Source organism: Peromyscus maniculatus, chromosome 7, assembly GCF_049852395.1.
Source record: "Peromyscus maniculatus bairdii isolate BWxNUB_F1_BW_parent chromosome 7, HU_Pman_BW_mat_3.1, whole genome shotgun sequence".
Taxonomy (NCBI): Eukaryota; Metazoa; Chordata; class Mammalia; order Rodentia; family Cricetidae; genus Peromyscus; species Peromyscus maniculatus.
In genome coordinates, this window is record NC_134858.1 from 45,347,970 (window position 1) to 45,365,905 (window position 17,936).

At 40.3% G+C, this 17,936-nt stretch overlaps 2 protein-coding genes across 14 annotated transcripts in view; one reads left to right on the forward strand and one right to left on the reverse strand.

The window, feature by feature from the left end:
- Positions 1–17,936, forward strand: part of LOC107401539 (NXPE family member 4) — a 232,061-nt gene that overhangs the window by 146,032 nt on the left and 68,093 nt on the right. The gene's annotated exons all lie outside the window — the stretch shown is intronic.
- LOC102914125 (NXPE family member 2) overlaps positions 5,906–17,936 on the reverse strand; it is a 60,426-nt gene continuing 48,395 nt past the window's right edge. For 11 of the 13 annotated variants that reach the window (XM_076576206.1, XM_076576205.1, XM_076576211.1 and 8 more), the window contains 4 exons: positions 13,553–14,286; positions 9,707–9,765; positions 8,457–8,672; positions 5,906–7,821 (listed from right to left, as the gene is read on the reverse strand). In XM_076576206.1, coding sequence (XP_076432321.1) covers positions 7,286–7,821; positions 8,457–8,672; positions 9,707–9,765; positions 13,553–14,286 — 1,545 coding nt within the window. In that variant the 3' untranslated portion in view covers positions 5,906–7,285. The remainder of the gene's footprint in view (positions 7,822–8,456; positions 8,673–9,706; positions 9,766–13,552; positions 14,287–17,936) is intronic. The other 2 variants (XM_076576210.1, XM_076576209.1) reach the window with 1 other exon arrangement.

A 17,936-nucleotide genomic window follows, 5' to 3' on the forward strand; every position in this document is an offset into this window, starting at 1 on the left:
TTTAACAGTGTTAAAGCTTCAGTGTAGGTGTAGGAAGTTGAGTTCTTCAGGCAGTATCACAGCTTCCAAGTAGCTCTAGGTATCAGGAGTCCTCTGCTCTAGGTGGCAGCCAGTGTTACAGGTCATGTGCGGGTCTAGAACACAGGGATTCCTTAGGCCTTAACACTGGCCAGTGCTACAGGTTTCAGCCTAAAGTCTGAAACCCTCAGTCCTAAAGACCTGAAGGCTTTTTAAAACTTTCAAGTGGCCGTGGCCTGCAATCTCTCCTCCCTGGCTCCTTGTAGCCTTTTGCTCATCTTCAGTCTCAGCTTTCCAAGCGCTCTCCATGGCCCTTCTTCCTACTCTTGAATGGTTCAACTGCTTCCTCTTCAGCTAGCTGTCCAGTTGAGCTCCCACAAATCTCTCTGCTAACCCCTGTCACTCCGCTATCTCTGCCACTTCTTTCTCTCTGTGCCCACACTACTGAAAGTGAGCGAGAAAAGATCACTTCGAGAGGAGCCTTTTATCGAGCCTGATGCTACGACACCAGGGAAGGTAACACTAGAGAAAGTCTCTCAGCTGACTCCTTTAGAGCCCGAGCAGCCTGCTTGTATCACAGCCAAACTGCAGCTGCTTGTTTTAGACCAATCACAGCGTGTCTCTTAGAATCAGCCACGGTCATCGAGATTAATATTTTGACCAATCACAGCTTTGCCTTTTTAGCACCACTTATGCTCATTCCCTTTTAGCCAGCCAGGGAAAGTGCTCCCTTCTGATCTAGTTGGAAGTGATTGTAGACCATCGAGGTTTCAAAGGTTAGCGATACTAAGTCTGACATAAGTGATTTCCAGAGCTGGGGCAAACAGCTGTGATTGCTAGGTTCTTTTCTCAAGGTATCCACGGTGTTCCAGATATCTGGTGCTGTCATGGTGGTAGTCCCACCATTTGACTGACAATTCATTTGCTCAAGGTACCAAAGGCAAGATAGGAGACTCAAACTGCCCATCTTCCGATGTTCCTGTTATTACAGGAAAATGAACATCAACAGAAGAGTTTGCCATACATAAACAATGTACCACGAACACTAACAGGACTTTTAACAGTGCTTAACGCCTGCCCGGTCAGTACCGGGGAAAGGTAAGTTCCCCATACCTGTCTCACAAGCACCTCTTTGAGACCTTGCATTGAATTCTTCTGAATAGGAATGCAGAGTTTGCAATATCATAAAGACGTTTTACTTTTAATTTTTAAAGGAATCTCCATTTTCCCCAATGGCTGCACTGTTTTCCATTCTTACCAACAATGCACAAGGGCCTCCACATCACATCCTCACAAACGTCTGCTCTTTTCATAGCAGCCATCTTGATGGGTAAGAGAGGCCATCTCATTGTGGGACTGAAACACGTTTCCCTCATGACTAGTGATTTTGAGCACCTTTTCATGTGTTTATGATCCATTTGTATGTCTTCTCTGGAGGATCATCCATTCATTCTATTGGTCTTTTTTTTTTTTTAATCCATTTGCTGTAGTTCGTATCTAGAATGTCCTCTAAAAGCCTGTTTATTTCCATCTTGAAAATGTAGCTCCCAACTTGTGGCTCTCCAGGGAGGTGGTGGAACTTCTTTCAGCAGTTGGGGCCTAGTGGAAGGTGACAGGGGGGACTATGCTCTTGAAGGAGATGCTGGGACCCCCCCTCCAGAGGGGTGGCAGCTTTCTCGACTGCATACTCTTGCTCCATCATGACTCCACCTCACCAAAGCAACCATTGACTGAAACCTCTGAGGATCTCGATTCTGCCACCAAAGAAATTCGCAATAACCCCCCTGTATTAGAAACTCCACAAGAGCAGATAGGGGGATCACACCATTCAAAGGCAGACTCGTGGCAAATTAGCACCTGAGAAATTGGACATATCTCAGATGAGACAAGTGACCACACAGTCCCCAGCCCCAACTGCTACATCTACAGCATGGCTCCTCCACCCAAGACTCAGGGAACATGGTGGGAAGAGGTGTGAAGAAAGATTATAAGAGCCAGAGGACTAGGAAGTCTAATATGAGATTGTGTCTCCTAGAAATGGTGGGGAATTTACACCCGTGATACCTAAACAAGACCCAAACAATGGCAATATTAATAAGCATGCTAACAGGAGAGAGGGCAGTTTCATAGGGTCTTACCCTTAAAATAGTTTTTGTCTAACTTTATTAGTTCTTATCAGTGTTTTTTAGAATCTTCAAGACTTTCTAAATATAAAAACCATGTCTTCACTAACCAGTGGCAACCTTATTTGTTTCTTTTTCTGCAGTCTGCTATTTCTTTTTTCCTTCCTAATTTCTCTTACTAAAATTAGTAGTACTGTGTTAATGTAACTGTGAAGTTCAACAATTTCTGTGTTGTTCCTGGCTTTAGAGACTGAACTTTGAGTTCTTTCCAACTGAGCATTATTTTTGCCGTGACGTTTTCCATCCTGCTTCCTTGAGGTGACTTCCTACTATTGAGAACTGGAATGTTTTCCTTGAAAAGGGATGTTGACTTTGTCAAGTGCTTGCTCCTTGTCTGTTGAAATACATCATGTCCCTTTGTCCTCTGGTCTGTTAACAAGGTGCCCCCAAAGCTGACTGATTTTCATATGTTGAATCATCTTCCTATCCCAAGCATAATTCCCTCCCCCTTTCTTGCTCAAGGTGTCTGGTCCTTTTTTTTTTTTTTTTTCCCCCGTTTAGTTTTGGAGCCTGTCCAGGATCTCACTCTGTAGACCAGGCTGGCCTCAAACTCACAGAGATTTGCCTGCCTCTGCCTCCTGAGTGCTGGGATTAAAGGCTTGCGCCCCCACCACCTTGCAGTGTGTGGTCCATTTAATGAGTTGCTGAACTCAGTTTTCTAGGGAACACCCGAAGGGTTTTGAATATATGTGCGTGGGAGAAATGGCTGCTAGTTTCCTCCCCAACGAGAACCTGTCTGGCTTTGTATCTGGGTAAAGCTAGCTCTCTGAAGTGAGTTTGGGGGTGCCTCTTCCTCTTCTGTTCATTGGAAGAATTTGAGAAGAATGATGTTCATCCTTTCAATGTTTGATGGGTTTTCCTGTGAAACCAGCTAGTCCTAATATTTGTTTATCGGCAAGTCTCACTGCCTTTCCAGTTACAAGTGTTTTGGAAGTTTGTATTTCTTCATGATTTAACCTTTATTTATTTTTTATTTTTTTATTTTTTGGTTTTTTCGAGACAGGGTTTCTCTGTGTAGCTTTGCGCCTTTCCTGGAGCTCACTTGGTAGACCAGGCTGGCCTCAAACTCACAGAGATCCACCTGGCTCTGCCTCCCGAGTGCTGGGATTAAAGGCGTGTGCCACCACTGCCCGGCTAACCTTTATAGGTTGTGTATTTTCAGAAATTTCTCAACTTTCTCAGAGTTATAGAATTCACTAGTACATAACTGATTTTAAATAATCATTCTTTAAAGATTTTATTTTATATGTGTATGAGTGCTTTGGCTGTCTGTGTGAAGATACACCATGGATGTGCCTGATGCTTACAGAGGCCAGAAGGAGGAATCAGATCCCCTGAACTTGAGTTACAGATGGTTGTGAGTCTCCATGTGGGTACTTGGAATTTAACCTGGGTGCTCTACAAGAGCATCCAGAGCTCTTTATCACTGAGCCCCAGAACATAACTGTTTGTGGTCATCCTTCATAGGCCTTATTTCTGGGACATCAGCTCTAATGCACTTTTTTCCATTTCTAATTTTAGTGCACTCTCTTCTCTCTGTCTCTGTCTCTCTGTCTCTGTCTCTCCCTCCCTCCTTCTCTATCTCTCTCTCCTGTCCTTTAGAAGGTTTTTGTTGTTGTTTTACATTTTCAATAAAAGCAATTTACTTTTTTGAGCTTTCTGTTATGTTTATTCTACAATCTGTCTCCTTGATCTCTCTCCTAAACTCTTCACCCCTCCTTCCGCCTACTTAGGTTTAGTTTGTTCTTTGTCTAGTTCTTTGAGGTGTGGAGTCAGGTGGTTGACTGTCACATCTCCTTCTAGGGCCTCCCTTTTACTACAGCTCTCCTTCTGCTCCATACACTTGATCTGCTGGGGCTCCCTCTTTGTCTCAGATAGTTTGAAAATCCCCCTGCGTACGCCTCTTTGGCCCACCAGTTCTTTTAGAGGACACTGTTTAACTTCTACATGGCATGAGATGTTTTTCCCTTCTGCTATTGATTTCTAGTTTCGTTTCACTCCATTGTGCAGAAATGGGTTTTCAAAAAAGGCTTGCTAATAACAGTAAAGGATATTTCTATGAATTCAAATGGCTTGCTCAAGTCATTATATGTTAACAGCATAGTCAATATCTACTGTAATGTAAAGCTATCACTTCAAGGGTAGAACACTATGAGCTATTTAGATCTGAGGATTTCTTTTAAAAGAATGAATAAGAAGAAGTAAATGACTTAAAAGTCAAGAGTTTTCCACCAACATCTGATAGCTTTTCTTTTAAATTCAGTATAAAATTTGAACTGCCGGGTGGTGGTGGTGGTGCATGCCTTTAATCCCAGCACTCGAGAGGCAGAGGCAGGAGGATCTCTTTGAGTTCGAGGCCAGCCTGGGCTACCAAGTGAGTTCCAGGAAAGGTGCAAAGCTACACAGAGAAACCCTGTCTCAAAAAACAAACAAACAAAAAACCCCAAACAAACAAACAAACAAAATTTTAAAAATTTGAGCTATCACTACATTGATTAATTGATTGATTGACTGATACTGGGTCTTATAGCCCATGCTATCCTTGAACTTGCTATGTAGCCAAGGATGACTTTACACTCCTGACCTCACTGCTGCCATCTCCTGAATGCTGGGACTACATGCACGTGCCACCGTGGCCAGCTTATGTGGTGCTTCTGATCAGAACAGGACCTCATGCCTATTCGTCAAGCAACCTCCCAGCTGAGCCATTTCCTCAGGTCACACTAGATTTGTTTTTGAAAAACACCCAAATATTCTAACAAGATATGAAAAATACCATCTAAAGAAAAATTTAAGCAAACCCCGCTGTGGTACAGGATCCCTTACTGCTGTGAGTATTGGTTCCCCGGAATGTGACCAGGGCTCCAGAAGAACAATTGAACTGAGTTTTAATTTCAACAATGACATGTGACTATGTCTATCCTGTGATACAGCATAACTGCAGAGGAAGAGAAGTAGTAGTCATTCAGGGATGACTAAAGTTAGAGGATGCAGGTTGTTAGGTGAGAACTGGGGTCTGCGGAAGGCCTGTTGTGAGTGATTTAAGGAAACTCCATTGCATTTGAAGAAACAGAGTAAGGAGACTAGAAACCAAATCACACCAAAACTCCGATGAAGGAATTTGAGCATGTGTGTGAAGATGAAAATGTAAACAACTAATTACTTGATGCTTGGAAGAGCAACAAGGTTTCTGTCGAAACTCCCTAGGGGGAGAATGAGAACCTATCAGGAGCTCAATACAAGAGTAAATTTTGAGGGCCTTGGGAGATGCTTAGTTAGTAAAATGCATGTTTTGCAAGCGTGGGCCTGAGTTCAATTCCTCAGAATCCTTGTTTTAATGGTGTAGTGATATATGCTTACAATTCCAGTGATGGTAAAGCAGAGATTGGAACATCAACCATATTGAAAGCAGAAAATGGAAGACACTTGACAAACACACAAGGTTGCCCTTTTACACACACACACACACACACACACACACACACACACACACACACACACACACGAAAAGGAAAGGACAAGACCCAGAGGACCTGAGATTAGTTCCTAGTCTAACATCAGGCAGCTTACACCTGCCTGTAATTCCAGCTCCAGGGGACCTAACACTCTCTTCTGGCTTCCTTGGCACTTGCGATTATATGTACACCCCGCCCCCACCGCCCCCACACACAATTAAAAATAAAATCAATCTGAAAGAAAGAAAATTTGATTTTTGTATTTTTATTGTGAGTTGTTTCGAGTCTAGTCCAAAGATGTATGACCGGACCATTGTGTTAATGTAATAACATTGTAGTTTTACTTCTTTTCAATCACAAATACAACCCCAACTTGGAAATTATCCTTAATAAAAATATACCAAGTCTTGAGAAGTAGATAACTGTGTTTTCTGTCAAGAGAAAGTCTCTAGGGTGAAGCTTATGAAGTCTTCTGAGGTCCCTGGAAGGACTCCCATATCACACTTCTTGGGTCAGCTAGGATCAGAATCGAAGCTGGTCTTACTCGGGGAGTTTGCAGGATTTGGGCCGCAGATGCAGAATTACAGTGGAGTCCAACAACTGCTCATCAGATCGTAAGGAAGTTTTCTCAGCAAGAAGACTGCTATTGTGGTCCTGAAAATTTTTCTTCTATGCATTACATTTTCTCTGATCAGACCACTTAAGCTATGTGTTTCTGGGCTGCACCTTCCTTTAAAGTTAGGATAATGTTGGCTGGATGGGTAGCTCAATGGTTAAGAGCACTTTCCACTCTTTCAGAGGACCAGAGTTCAGTTCCCAGCACCCAAATCAGGCAAGTCACAACCTGTAACTCCAGCCCCACAGGATCTGAAGCCCTCTTCTGGCCTTTGCAGGCATCTTGCACACACCTGACATTACTAACAGACACACTCACCAATACACCAATACATAAATAATAAAAAGACACTTTAAAAAATAAGAAATGGATAATGATGATTTAAGCTTAGAAGTGGAAACAAGCCTTTCAATGTGCATGCCTCTTCACAGCCTCATGATACACAATGCCCAAAAGACAAAAACAAGCTAAATGCTCATCAACAAATAAACAGATAAACAAAGTGCAGTACATATATAGAAAGAAATGACATTCACTCTTTAAAAAGGAGGGCATTCACATACATTTGATATGGGTGAACCTTAAAGACATTGTGTCAAGTAAAATAATACAGACATGAATTCACATGAATTTTATTATTTCATCTATATGAGATGTCTAAAACAGTCAAATTCATAGAGGAAGAAAATATAGCTGTAGACGCCAGGGGCTGTGGGTCAAGGGAAGTGGTGAGTGGTTATTTAATAAATAGGTTTGCTATTTCTATTTGGGATGAAGAAAACTGTTCAAAATGGGTTAAAATGATGGTGGTGTGACATAGGACTTCATTTAGCACCACTGAGTTGTAGGATTAAAAATGGTTTGAATGGTAAATTTCATGTTATGTACATTTAACTAAAATTCTCAATATTCATTTCTTCATCAATTTGATTGCATTGTCTGTGCAGTACATATGAGATTTGAGAGAGCAGGAGTAGGGAGGGCTAGAGATGTTTTCTGCACCTTAAGACCCTCTAGCAAATGTAGGTTAAGAACATAGCAATTTGACCTGCAATCACGTTGTCAGGTGGATGGGTGTTCTCACTGCAATATGCAATAGTCATGTCCCAAGCATCAATAATACCCACATTAAGGTCCCTGAAAATGTCCCTTAAAATAAGATTCTGAATGTTGCCATGGAAGTCACTGAATATCTCTGCATTTTCATTTACTTCTCTGGTATTTTCGGTCTTAATTATCACCTTGGTCTCCGGGCTTCGTAAGAACAGTCTCTCTATGGCCTTTTTGACATTGATGACCCTACGGATGAAAATGTTGATGGGAAAGGGTCTGAAGTGTTGGCCCAAAGTAACAACAATTGCTGTGCTACTGTCTCCTGCCACCTGGTCAATTTCCCGTGGGATATAGTTGTCATCTTTCAAAGAGTACAACGTTTGAGTAACAAAGGGATGGCTGTGTTTTTTCCACTGTATCAAAATATGTTGTTTAATATCCAGAAGAACATGAGTTTGAAATAACCCAGTTCCATGCAGGTCAAAAAATGTCAGGGCTGTTGGGAAACAAACAAATCTCTTAATAAAAAGAAATAGCATAATTTGAAAATGCACACAATCTGTAAGACTCTGACCATGATTACTTCTAACTGAACAATGGTACTTTTACAAGGCAGAGAATTTTTATCAGATGCCTTAAAACCTCCACAAGATTTTGAAATTTGTATCAGAGTATATGAATAGAAAAGATAGTGCTAGTGTCTATGATTAAATAACTAAATAATAACTTTTATTAAAACTTAAAGCCTGGGGCTAGAGAGATGGCTTAGCAGTTAAAAGCACTGGCTGTTCTTCCAGAAGACCCAAATTAGATTCCCAACACCGACATAGTCACTTCTAACCAACTGGAACTCGAGTTCCAGGGGATCTGATGACCTCTTCTGGCCTCCATGGGCACTGCATTCATATGGTACACAGACCATATATGCAGGCAAAACATCCATAGATGTAAAGAAAAAGAATTAATAAACCTTTTGTAAAAAAAAAAAAAAAACAACAGCTTAAAGCCAGAAGTTTGGCATATTGACAGTAGTAATAAAATAAATATCAGAGAAGAACAAAGAATTCTAATTATTATTATTTAAAACGCCCCAACAGTTGACTATAATTTCAAATTGAAAATAAAACATACTTTTTGCAGCTTTTTGTAAGTAGTACACCCATTGGCGCAGTGTGGAATCACCCATGAGGTAAATCAGTTTTCTTGTCAAGCAGTTATTTATCTCTTGCATCTGACTGAACTCATTCTGTTTGCAAAATGTTGAAATCCACCTTCCTTTGAAAATATAGCCACTGGGGAAAGGAGCCTTCATTCCAATTTGACACTTCTTTTTCTTGATTTCATTCCCTAGCAATAAATAATAAAAATCCCAGACTCAGTAATTTTTATTATCGGAAAATACTTGAAATATTGCAAATACTTCCCTCATCCTCTCCTCCATCTTTTTCTTCCATCTTTGTTTTATTCTCTATATCGGCCCCCCTTTCTTCTACAAATATTTATTTAACAAAATCATGTTCAAGGGATGGATAAAAAGTTCTCACAGGGTAGATGCTCTTAGAGCAGGGATCCCTTTTCTCTTGAGCCTTTGCAGTGTTTCCCTGGGATCTACCTTGTCCCCAGAGCCATTTAGAGGTGAGACAGTTAACCGAAGTTGGGAAGAAACTGTAGACAGGGCTCAGGTCCAGATGAATATTTCAACAATTACATTGGCCTTGGTGAAACTTCAAGTCTCCTTATTCTCAAGCTGTTAACTCATGAAAGAGCTTAAACACACTTGGGAAATAAGAGGCCTACACTGTTTGTGCCAAAATTATGTTTTCTGATTAATAATAATAACACTTGAAATATTCCACTGTGCCTAAGACTGAACATAACATTCTCACTGTGGTCTGCTGTCTGCTGAAAAACAACAGGGCCATGATTGCCTTGTTCTGAACACTCCACTATTGACACAACCTGGATGTCTTCATCAACTCATACTGAATGTTCCATCCGGGTAGGCGCACTAGTTAGCTTTAACTGTCCATTTGACACAGAGTGAAATAACTTCTTCTAGAGGACCTAGGTTCAATTCCTAGTGCCCACATGGCAGCTCAAAACTGTCTGTAACTCCAGTTACAGGTGATCTGACACCCTCACACAGACACACATGCAGATGAGACACCAATGCACATAAAACAAAAAATAAATCTTAAAATAAATGTATTTATAATTTAAAAAATTTCCATGCATAAAATCCCTTCTTTAAAACCCAAGGTAGCTCATTTGTATCAGAAAATGAGAGCTCAAAATGTTTAAGGTAGAAATATGGCTCAAAGTAATGAAGTTGTTTACAATAGCAAGTTGTGAATACAGTGCCAAGAGCACATTGAACTTACTCCTACATGGCGAGACTGTGATGGCCAAATTCTTTATCACTTCAACTGCCATGTTGGACCTTCAAGAAATAAGAAAATAAGTTAGCCTAACATCTATCCAGATCTTTAAGAATGAGTATCTGGTTTAGATGGAGTGAAGCACTCTTAATTCTCTGCAAGTGGTTGTTGTTGTGATTGTGATACATTTAAGATGTTCTGATGAAATAAATGGGTCAATATTTTAGAAAATGGTTTCTCTACTCATGGTAGGGAAATCTGCAAATCCATGGTGTCACTTTTCATCTATTTGCAATCAACCAAATCTATCTGTCTGTCTGTCTACTCAGCCTCCAATTTTAGCTCTCAAGCATGACCAACTTGATGCTTCATGAATCCCAAGATAGAATGTGGCCCAAAATATATACAGACCACAACACCATGTTACAGTATTCCAGGGTTGGGCACTCATGTATGACTGCCTAATGTCATCTCTGTTCTTTACCTTTCCACTGTAGTAATTCAGGGCCTCACCAAACTTTTTCTGGCATAGTGCTTCTCCAATTGAAGAGCCTCACTCTCAGAATTTCTGATTCACTTGTTCCAGGTCAAGTTCAAGAACTTGGCTTTTTTCACTTGTTGGGTGAAGCTGAAGCTACTGATACAAGGACATCACTTTGACAACATTAACCCGGGTTATTATATTACCTTTCTAGTCCTTTTGTTGAGCCCAGCCTACTTTATTATCTTATACAAAACCTTTATATGACTTTTCCTCAATGGTCTATAGAATAAAGACCAGGCCACCTACAGCCTTCTAAACATATCTACCTCTCTGGCTTCTTCCTCACCCCCTTTTCACCTTCCCAAGTCCACTGGGAGTCTCCTTTCCATGGTCTGATATCTCCTTGAAAGTAGGAATGAGGTCACTCTTGTTTGCTCTAATATTCCGAATGTCTAGCCTAGTAAGCACCATCTCCAGGTATCACAATTCAACTGTGACTGTATCTCATGAAATCAAATTCATTTTATAAAGAATGGTGGAAGGTAGGATTCTCCAGAGCCGGAGCTGGGGAAAGGTAGGAGGTGCAGAACCAGCACTGCAGAAAGTGCCCAGAAAGACACAGGGGTCATTTTCCAGCACTCAAGGATTGCTCACATCCCGGGAAAGGAGTCTTTGGGCCAAGTGAGAAGAATGTATAGTACAGCTTAGCATGTATTACCCTTCAGCTAGCCCAAGTAAGGTTGAATATAGTAAGAGAACAAGACCTGGCCACCTTGTCAGTTTGGTTCCAAAGGCCAAATTTGATAGTGTCTTAAAATATGTGTTGCTTGCATAAATGTACTCATTTTGATGTATCTTTTAAAATAATTATGTGTGGAAGCATTACATTTTAGAAAAATGCCTATAATATTACATATACATTTGCCAGTCACTTGGGGACTTTGGATTTTCTGAGACATAACCAGGAGACTATGCCAAGATGGCTCTCCCTTTGAGGCTTAACGAAGTCTACCTTAAGAAAGATTGAGATGTAGCCAGTGAGAAAGGCAGAAATGACACACAAATGATCCTTTCTCTGAGAATAAGAGATGATTCTGAGATAGTCAAGACAAGAATACCTCTTCCTATGTCCTCATGATCATTTTTCTTTTTTCTTTTCTCTTTGTAACTCTAATTTTTGTTTTATGTGTGTGCATGTTTTGCCTACATGTATATCTGTGCCCATGAAGGCCAGAAAATAACATTGGATCCCTGGATCTGGAGTTCTAGATGATTGTGAGCCACCATGTGGGTGCTGAAACATGAATCCAGATCCTCTGAAGAGCATTAAGTGCTCTTAACTGCTAAGCCATATCTCCAGCTCCATTAATGATCATTGGTTTTTTTTTTCAAATTAAAAAAAAAAATTGATAAGGCCCAGTCTCTTTTAGCTGACCCAGAAGATAAACGTGTGGATTGTCCCATGCATTTTTTGGGGGGTGGGGGGAAAACAAGTGACGGTGGGAAAGGGGGAGAAAGAGAGTCTTGTAGGGAGAAAGAGTTGTCGCATTTGAACTTGAATTTCCAGGACTCTGTTCTGTCCAGTTTGCTCTCCTGGGCACATATCATGAAAACAAGGCCTTCCAACAGTGGTAGTTCCCAGACTGTGGACCTGAAGGCTCTTAAAATGAGTCATCAGTTTAGCCTGGAAACTATTAAATCTGGCTTAATGGACACAAAATTCAAGTTTCTGAGAAAAAAAAAAACTATTCTGTCATTTTCAGGTTACATTTCACTTGTTATTGCATTCAGCACGGTCACTGAGACCCTCTTTTTTTGTTTGTTTGTTTTTCCGAGACAGGGTTTCTCTGTGTAGCTTTGCGCCTTTCCTGGAACTCACTTGGTAGCCCAGGCTGGCCTCGAACTCACAGAGATCCGCCTGCCTCTGCCTCCCGAGTGTTGGTCTTAATGTCACTGAACTAAGCCTGTGGCCCTTCAGTGGCTCCCTGCCCCATAGATGACTTCTGAGGCTCTGCCTGCCTTACTACCAGGACCTGAAGCCCCCAGCATGCTCTTGCCCTGGGCCCCCTCCCTCTCTTGAGAATAGTATTTTCCCCTTTGCTCACATGGTTTGGCCCCTTACTTTGTTTGGGTTGCTGCTCTAGACAGCTCTTACTTTATTACTTACTAGTAAAATTTTTATTTGGAAAAGACCAACCTCTTTGGCCAAAATAATAAGATAAAGGGGTTTTATTTTTCAGATCTTGATTAGGAGAAACAAGAAGTAAAGTTGAAGAAGGATTGAAGGGGAAACATGATCATGGAGACATGGTGGGGGAGATAGTGTCTGACCCGATTATTATTTTAAAGTAATGTCAATGTCATATTTGAATCCATTACCCGGGGATTCCTGCTACATATTTACTTACTTGTCCATTGTCTTTTTGTCTTATGAAATTGACAACTCTCTAGAACTCTGTGTAGAAAGTGCTCTTTATAGACTGATTGAACAAATGGATGCATGGATATGGAAAACACATTCTCACAATTCTTCCTTCTCAGAACATGAACAGTACAATGACATGTTGGGAAAGAACAGCATGCAGTTGGAACAAAGGACTAGCCCTTCTAGCTGTGACACAGAACACTTCCTGGAAACAACAGCAAGTAATCCAGGGCTTGGGAATGCAAATTGTGAAATAAATGTTCAGCTTGATTGACAGAGAGGAAAACAGCATGAAGAGTGTAAACAGGTTAGAGACCTGATTCACCTTTAGAGCTGTGTGGCCACAGCAATGATTTCAAGCAAAGAAGCATTGATATGTATTAATATTATATATGTACTTTAGAAACATGATTGAGGACACAAAGAGCAGCCCCTGAGATCACTGACAGAGTCTAGTTAAAGTCTGATGAGAGCTCATCCTAGAGAGAGGCAACAGTGACAGACAGAAATGAGTGGGTTCGGGAGACAGTTCAGAGGTACAGTTTATAGGATTTGATGATTGATTCAATTAAAGGGTAAAGTAAACCGAGAAATGATCCTACTCATTTAATTAATAGTATGTGGGGCGGACAGTATTTCATGAATACATTATAGGCAATACTGGTGCAAAAAAGAGTTACTGAATCTGGAATTACCTTGCACCATGGAAAACAAGATGTATATACTTGTGTAATGCACTTCACTGCTGTGTTCCTTTCAGCCAATGGTCCCAGAGGTCACCCAGGATGCCTGCTGGGCTACCTCTGGAGGATGGACCTAATTATGACTTAGTCCACACTGACATGACAATTTGGTTAGTCAAATTTAATATATTCAACAGTTTGGTCAGATCCAAAGTCTACCTTTTGGTAGCCCTTAATGAATTTGAAGCCATGTTTACCTCTGGAAAAGTAGGTGTTCCTTAATGCTGAGGTAGGAGACATTACTATTCTTGGTTTTCATGTGGGTCAGGGCCTCGCAGGGAACATTTGGAGGCTTCAAGCAGTAGAAGGCTTCGTTATCCCGAGCATCCAGATATTGACACTGCTCGGCATCTGTGTTTAAGGTCAGGCTACATTTAGTGAAAACAGGGGAGGTGCCATTAAGAAACTGGCCAGTGAAGATGATTCTATCATAGCCTTGGTTCCTTGCTCTCCAGAGAGCTGACACCCCTTCACTGGGATGCATGAGAAGAATAGACAGGGAGACCGGGCCCTCCCAGAACAGAGTGAAGCTGACCAGATAGGTGCCATTGTTGAAGTCTGTCACCTTTCCAGAAGCTCCTGCCTTCAGGGCTGAGGAGAATATCCTGGTTCTCAGGAAGTCCCCACCATACTTCTTCCTGCGACCAAAGTGGTCCTTGGCTACCAGGAGGACGTCCAGCCGGTCACCTATGCAGTATTTGCCACGAGGGTTGAGGATGGTGGCCGTGCTCTCTTTGGCGCTGGTGGTGGTGCTGAGGTTGGCAAAGGGTCTGGGTGGGATCTGCCGGTTTAGCTTCTCCAGGATGTCCATGACCATCAGCTCCACCTCTGCCGTTGGGGCTGGTGTGTTCGGAAGCCCTTCGGAGTGCAAAAACTCCTTGAAGATGTGCCATTGTCTCAGAGTGATGGGGTTGTTAAAGCGAAACAAAAACTGAAGTATTGAAAGGACACATTTACTAACAGCAGTTAAGAAAGCTTGCTTTCAATATAAATTAGTATGACCCATTTTATACCTCTCAGTGTGATGAAATTACCTGTTAGAAATCAATTCTAATTCGCTTTCAGTTAGGGAATGAGAGGAATCGATTTCCACATAGTGTGACCACTGCTGCCAGCAGATGCTGTCTTTTGGAATCATTGGCTTGAAATTAAGTAGGTATAATAAATATGTATTTCATTGTTGAATCTAATTTTTTTCACCTTCCTATCCCTTCATCTATATTTTCTTCATGAAAATCATCTCCCTATATTGTACAAAATCTAGAAAACAAAGCAAATATGTCAAATTATATTCTCCCCTAAATTTTATTTTACAGTACTGTATGTTTTATGGTCTCTCTCTTATCTCTCATTTGTATTTTTTACTAAGTTGCAATTGCACCAAATATATAGTCTTAACACTTTTTTTGCAACTGTATTATATACTATAACTAACTTTAAAGCTTGCTAAATAATTTCTGTCATCTTTATTTTTATTGAGTTTGTTCTATCCCATCAAGAAAACACCATGGACCATGGGCCCTATGATATTAGATAGCCATAATATATTTACTTTTTATCATTGTATATAATGCTTAGATATTTCCCAGTTTTTCATGTATAGAATTACCTTTTTATGGTAGGTTCCTGGGAATGAAATTACACAATCACACATTACTGAAGTAAGTACCAACCAGTCAAAGAAGGTGACATTTTTGACTGCCAAATATGTTCTTTCTTTTTCTGAGACAGGGTTTCTCTGTGTAGCCTTGGCTATCCTGGAACTCACTCTGTAGACCGGGCTGGCCTCAAACTCTACCTCCTAGGTGCTGGGATTAAAGGCATGAGCCACCATGCCTGGCTGCCAAATATGTCCAAAAGTAAAATTTTAAATTGTCACCAGCAACATATAAGACTAACCTTCATGCTACACCTGTCTCATTGGTCATTACAGCAGACAAATTAGAAGAGTTATAGCTAATGACCTTTCTCTAGAATGCCAAGAGAAAGATTTAATTGAATGAAGTATTTACTTACCAGTCAATAAATGCCACTGTAAGCATCTGAATGATGAAATAATGGAAAGGAACTGTAACCCCCAATTTCAGATCCTTTCAGGTCTTGGGAGTCTCGCTTGCCTACAGAGGTGTGCGTTTACCCAACACGTTCCCGTGATAGCAGGTTGAAATGGCACAGAGGGCCAGGGTCAGCAAGCTACTGTGTTTGTCCACTGGGTCATTTGAGTTTTGCTTTTTAGCAGCCTCAGCATGCTATTTCATCGGTTTTCAAAGAGTTTTCTGGTACAAAGTAATTATGGAACAGTAACTGTATGGCATCATATATGTCATAGAATCAGTTAGCTGCCCAATTGAAAGAACCATGCAGACTCCATCTTTGTTTAATGACTTTGAATGACTGCATGCTCAGCCAGAGAAGGGAGTTATCCTCACATATCTCAGAAGACTAAATCTCTCTCTCCAAATCTATTGGTTTAAATATTTTTGGCTAATTGTGGAGTATTGTCAGCAAAACTACTTGAAGATTTAACAGATGAAGTTGGGATTTTGGTACTGTAAAAAAAATATACTTATTCTAATATCTGTGTTTCAAATTTATTTTTATTTGAACACTATTTACTGATATATTTTCTCTTTTAAATTGTCTATTTTCCACATCTAATTTTTTTCATTTAAGTTTTAATTTTTTTATTTCAGTTGCTATCAGATTGTCATATGATAGCCATTTTAATTTGTAGTCCCTTCAGGGTTGGTTTTTTTTGGGGGAGCTTTGACATTTTAAATTTAGTATAATTGTGTGTGTGTGAGGAGTAGTTGAGGAACAGTGCATGTGGAGGTCAGAAGACAGCTTCGTGGAGTCAGTTCCCTCATTCTTCTTTTAAGTCTAGTTCAGGGATTGAACTCAGGTCGTCCAGTTGGTGCAGCGAGCACCTTTGCCCACTATCTTGCCAATGGCAGTCTCTCTCAGTTTCACAGAAAACTATTATTCTTTTCTAAAAATTGCTTGACATTTTAAGACAAATTTAATGTTCATATTTGAAGCCTTGAACAATTGGTTTCTAGCATTTGAGTGTTCCTTCATACTTTCATTTTCTAAATATTAAATTCTATTTTTAAATATTTTATTCTTTTGGCCATTCACATTTCGTTGTGTGTATTAAAAGGTATGTCTTGGGGCCAGCAAGATGGCTCAGCAGATAAAGGCACTTGCTGTCAAGCCTGAGGACTGAGTTCGAACCCCAGAATCCATCGTGGAAGGAAAGAACTGTCCCCCACAAGCTGACCTCTAACCTCCATATGCAATCTGTGGCATGCACAAGCACACCGAATTTTAAAAGGCAAAAAGCAATTTTTACAGTATGTTTACCAAAATAGGTTCACTCTACTGGTCATTCTGATGAAGATGATGTGCTATTTTAATTTATCTTAATAATAATGGCATTGATTGTTGCTAATACATTACAAAAGAAAGATACAAAAATGTTTACAACAATTTTCTCAGGAAACCAAATGTACAGAAATTAACAAACATGTGGACTTATGTAGTAGAATATTATTTTAAGGTGTGTTACTTTTGTTTATGTTGCATTTGTTTAACTCTGTGAAGCTGTGTTACTATGCCTGTGTAAAACACCTGATGGTCTAATAAAGAACTAAACAGTCAATAGCAAGGCAGGAGAAAGGACAGGTGGGGCTGGCAGGCAGAGAGTATATATAGAAGGAGAAAATTGGGAAAGATCTAAGATCTAGCAGCCAGAGGAGGAAGACGACTCCAGAAGCCAGCCACCTAACTACACACACATCAAGCCACGAAGTAAGAGATTTACAGAAGTTAGAGAAAAGGAAAAGTCCAGAGGCAAAAGACGGACCGGATAAGTTAAGTTAAGGAAAGCTGGCTAGAAACTAAGCCAAGAGAGGCCAGGCATTCATAATTAAAAATAAGCCTCCATGTGTGATTTATTTGGGAGATGAGTGGCGCCTCCCCAAAACGAGCCTAACAACAACAACAATAGACATACCTTATAGGAGACAATTTAGCAAATATGCAAAGACACCATGGGAAAAGAGATTGCAACAAATTTACCTGAGACAGTTCAGAATGGTTTCATAGAGAGAAAAAGATGGGGACTGATTACTTAAAGCTTACTGAGGTAGCAAAAACATTTTTAAAAAAATTATTTATTTATTTATTTATTTATTTATTTATTTGATTTTTTGAGACAGGGTTTCTCTGTGTAGCTTTGTGCCTTTCCTGAAACTCACTTTGCAGACCAGGCAGGCCTCAAACTCACAGAGACCCGCCTGCCTCTGCCTCCCGAGTGCTGGGATTAAAGGCATGCGCCACCACTGCCCAGCGAATTTATTATTTTTAATTGGCAAAGGGTATGTGTATGTTGATAATGTATAATGTGATGTTTTGATATATGTGTATGTTGAGAGATAATTAAATCAAGCTAACTAACATACCCATCATCTCACATTTATCTTTTTTTTGTGTGTGAGAACATTTAAAATCTTTAACAATTTCAGTTGCATGATAGGTTATTGTTAGCTAGTCACCTGCTAGACAACTGACTCCCTGGAA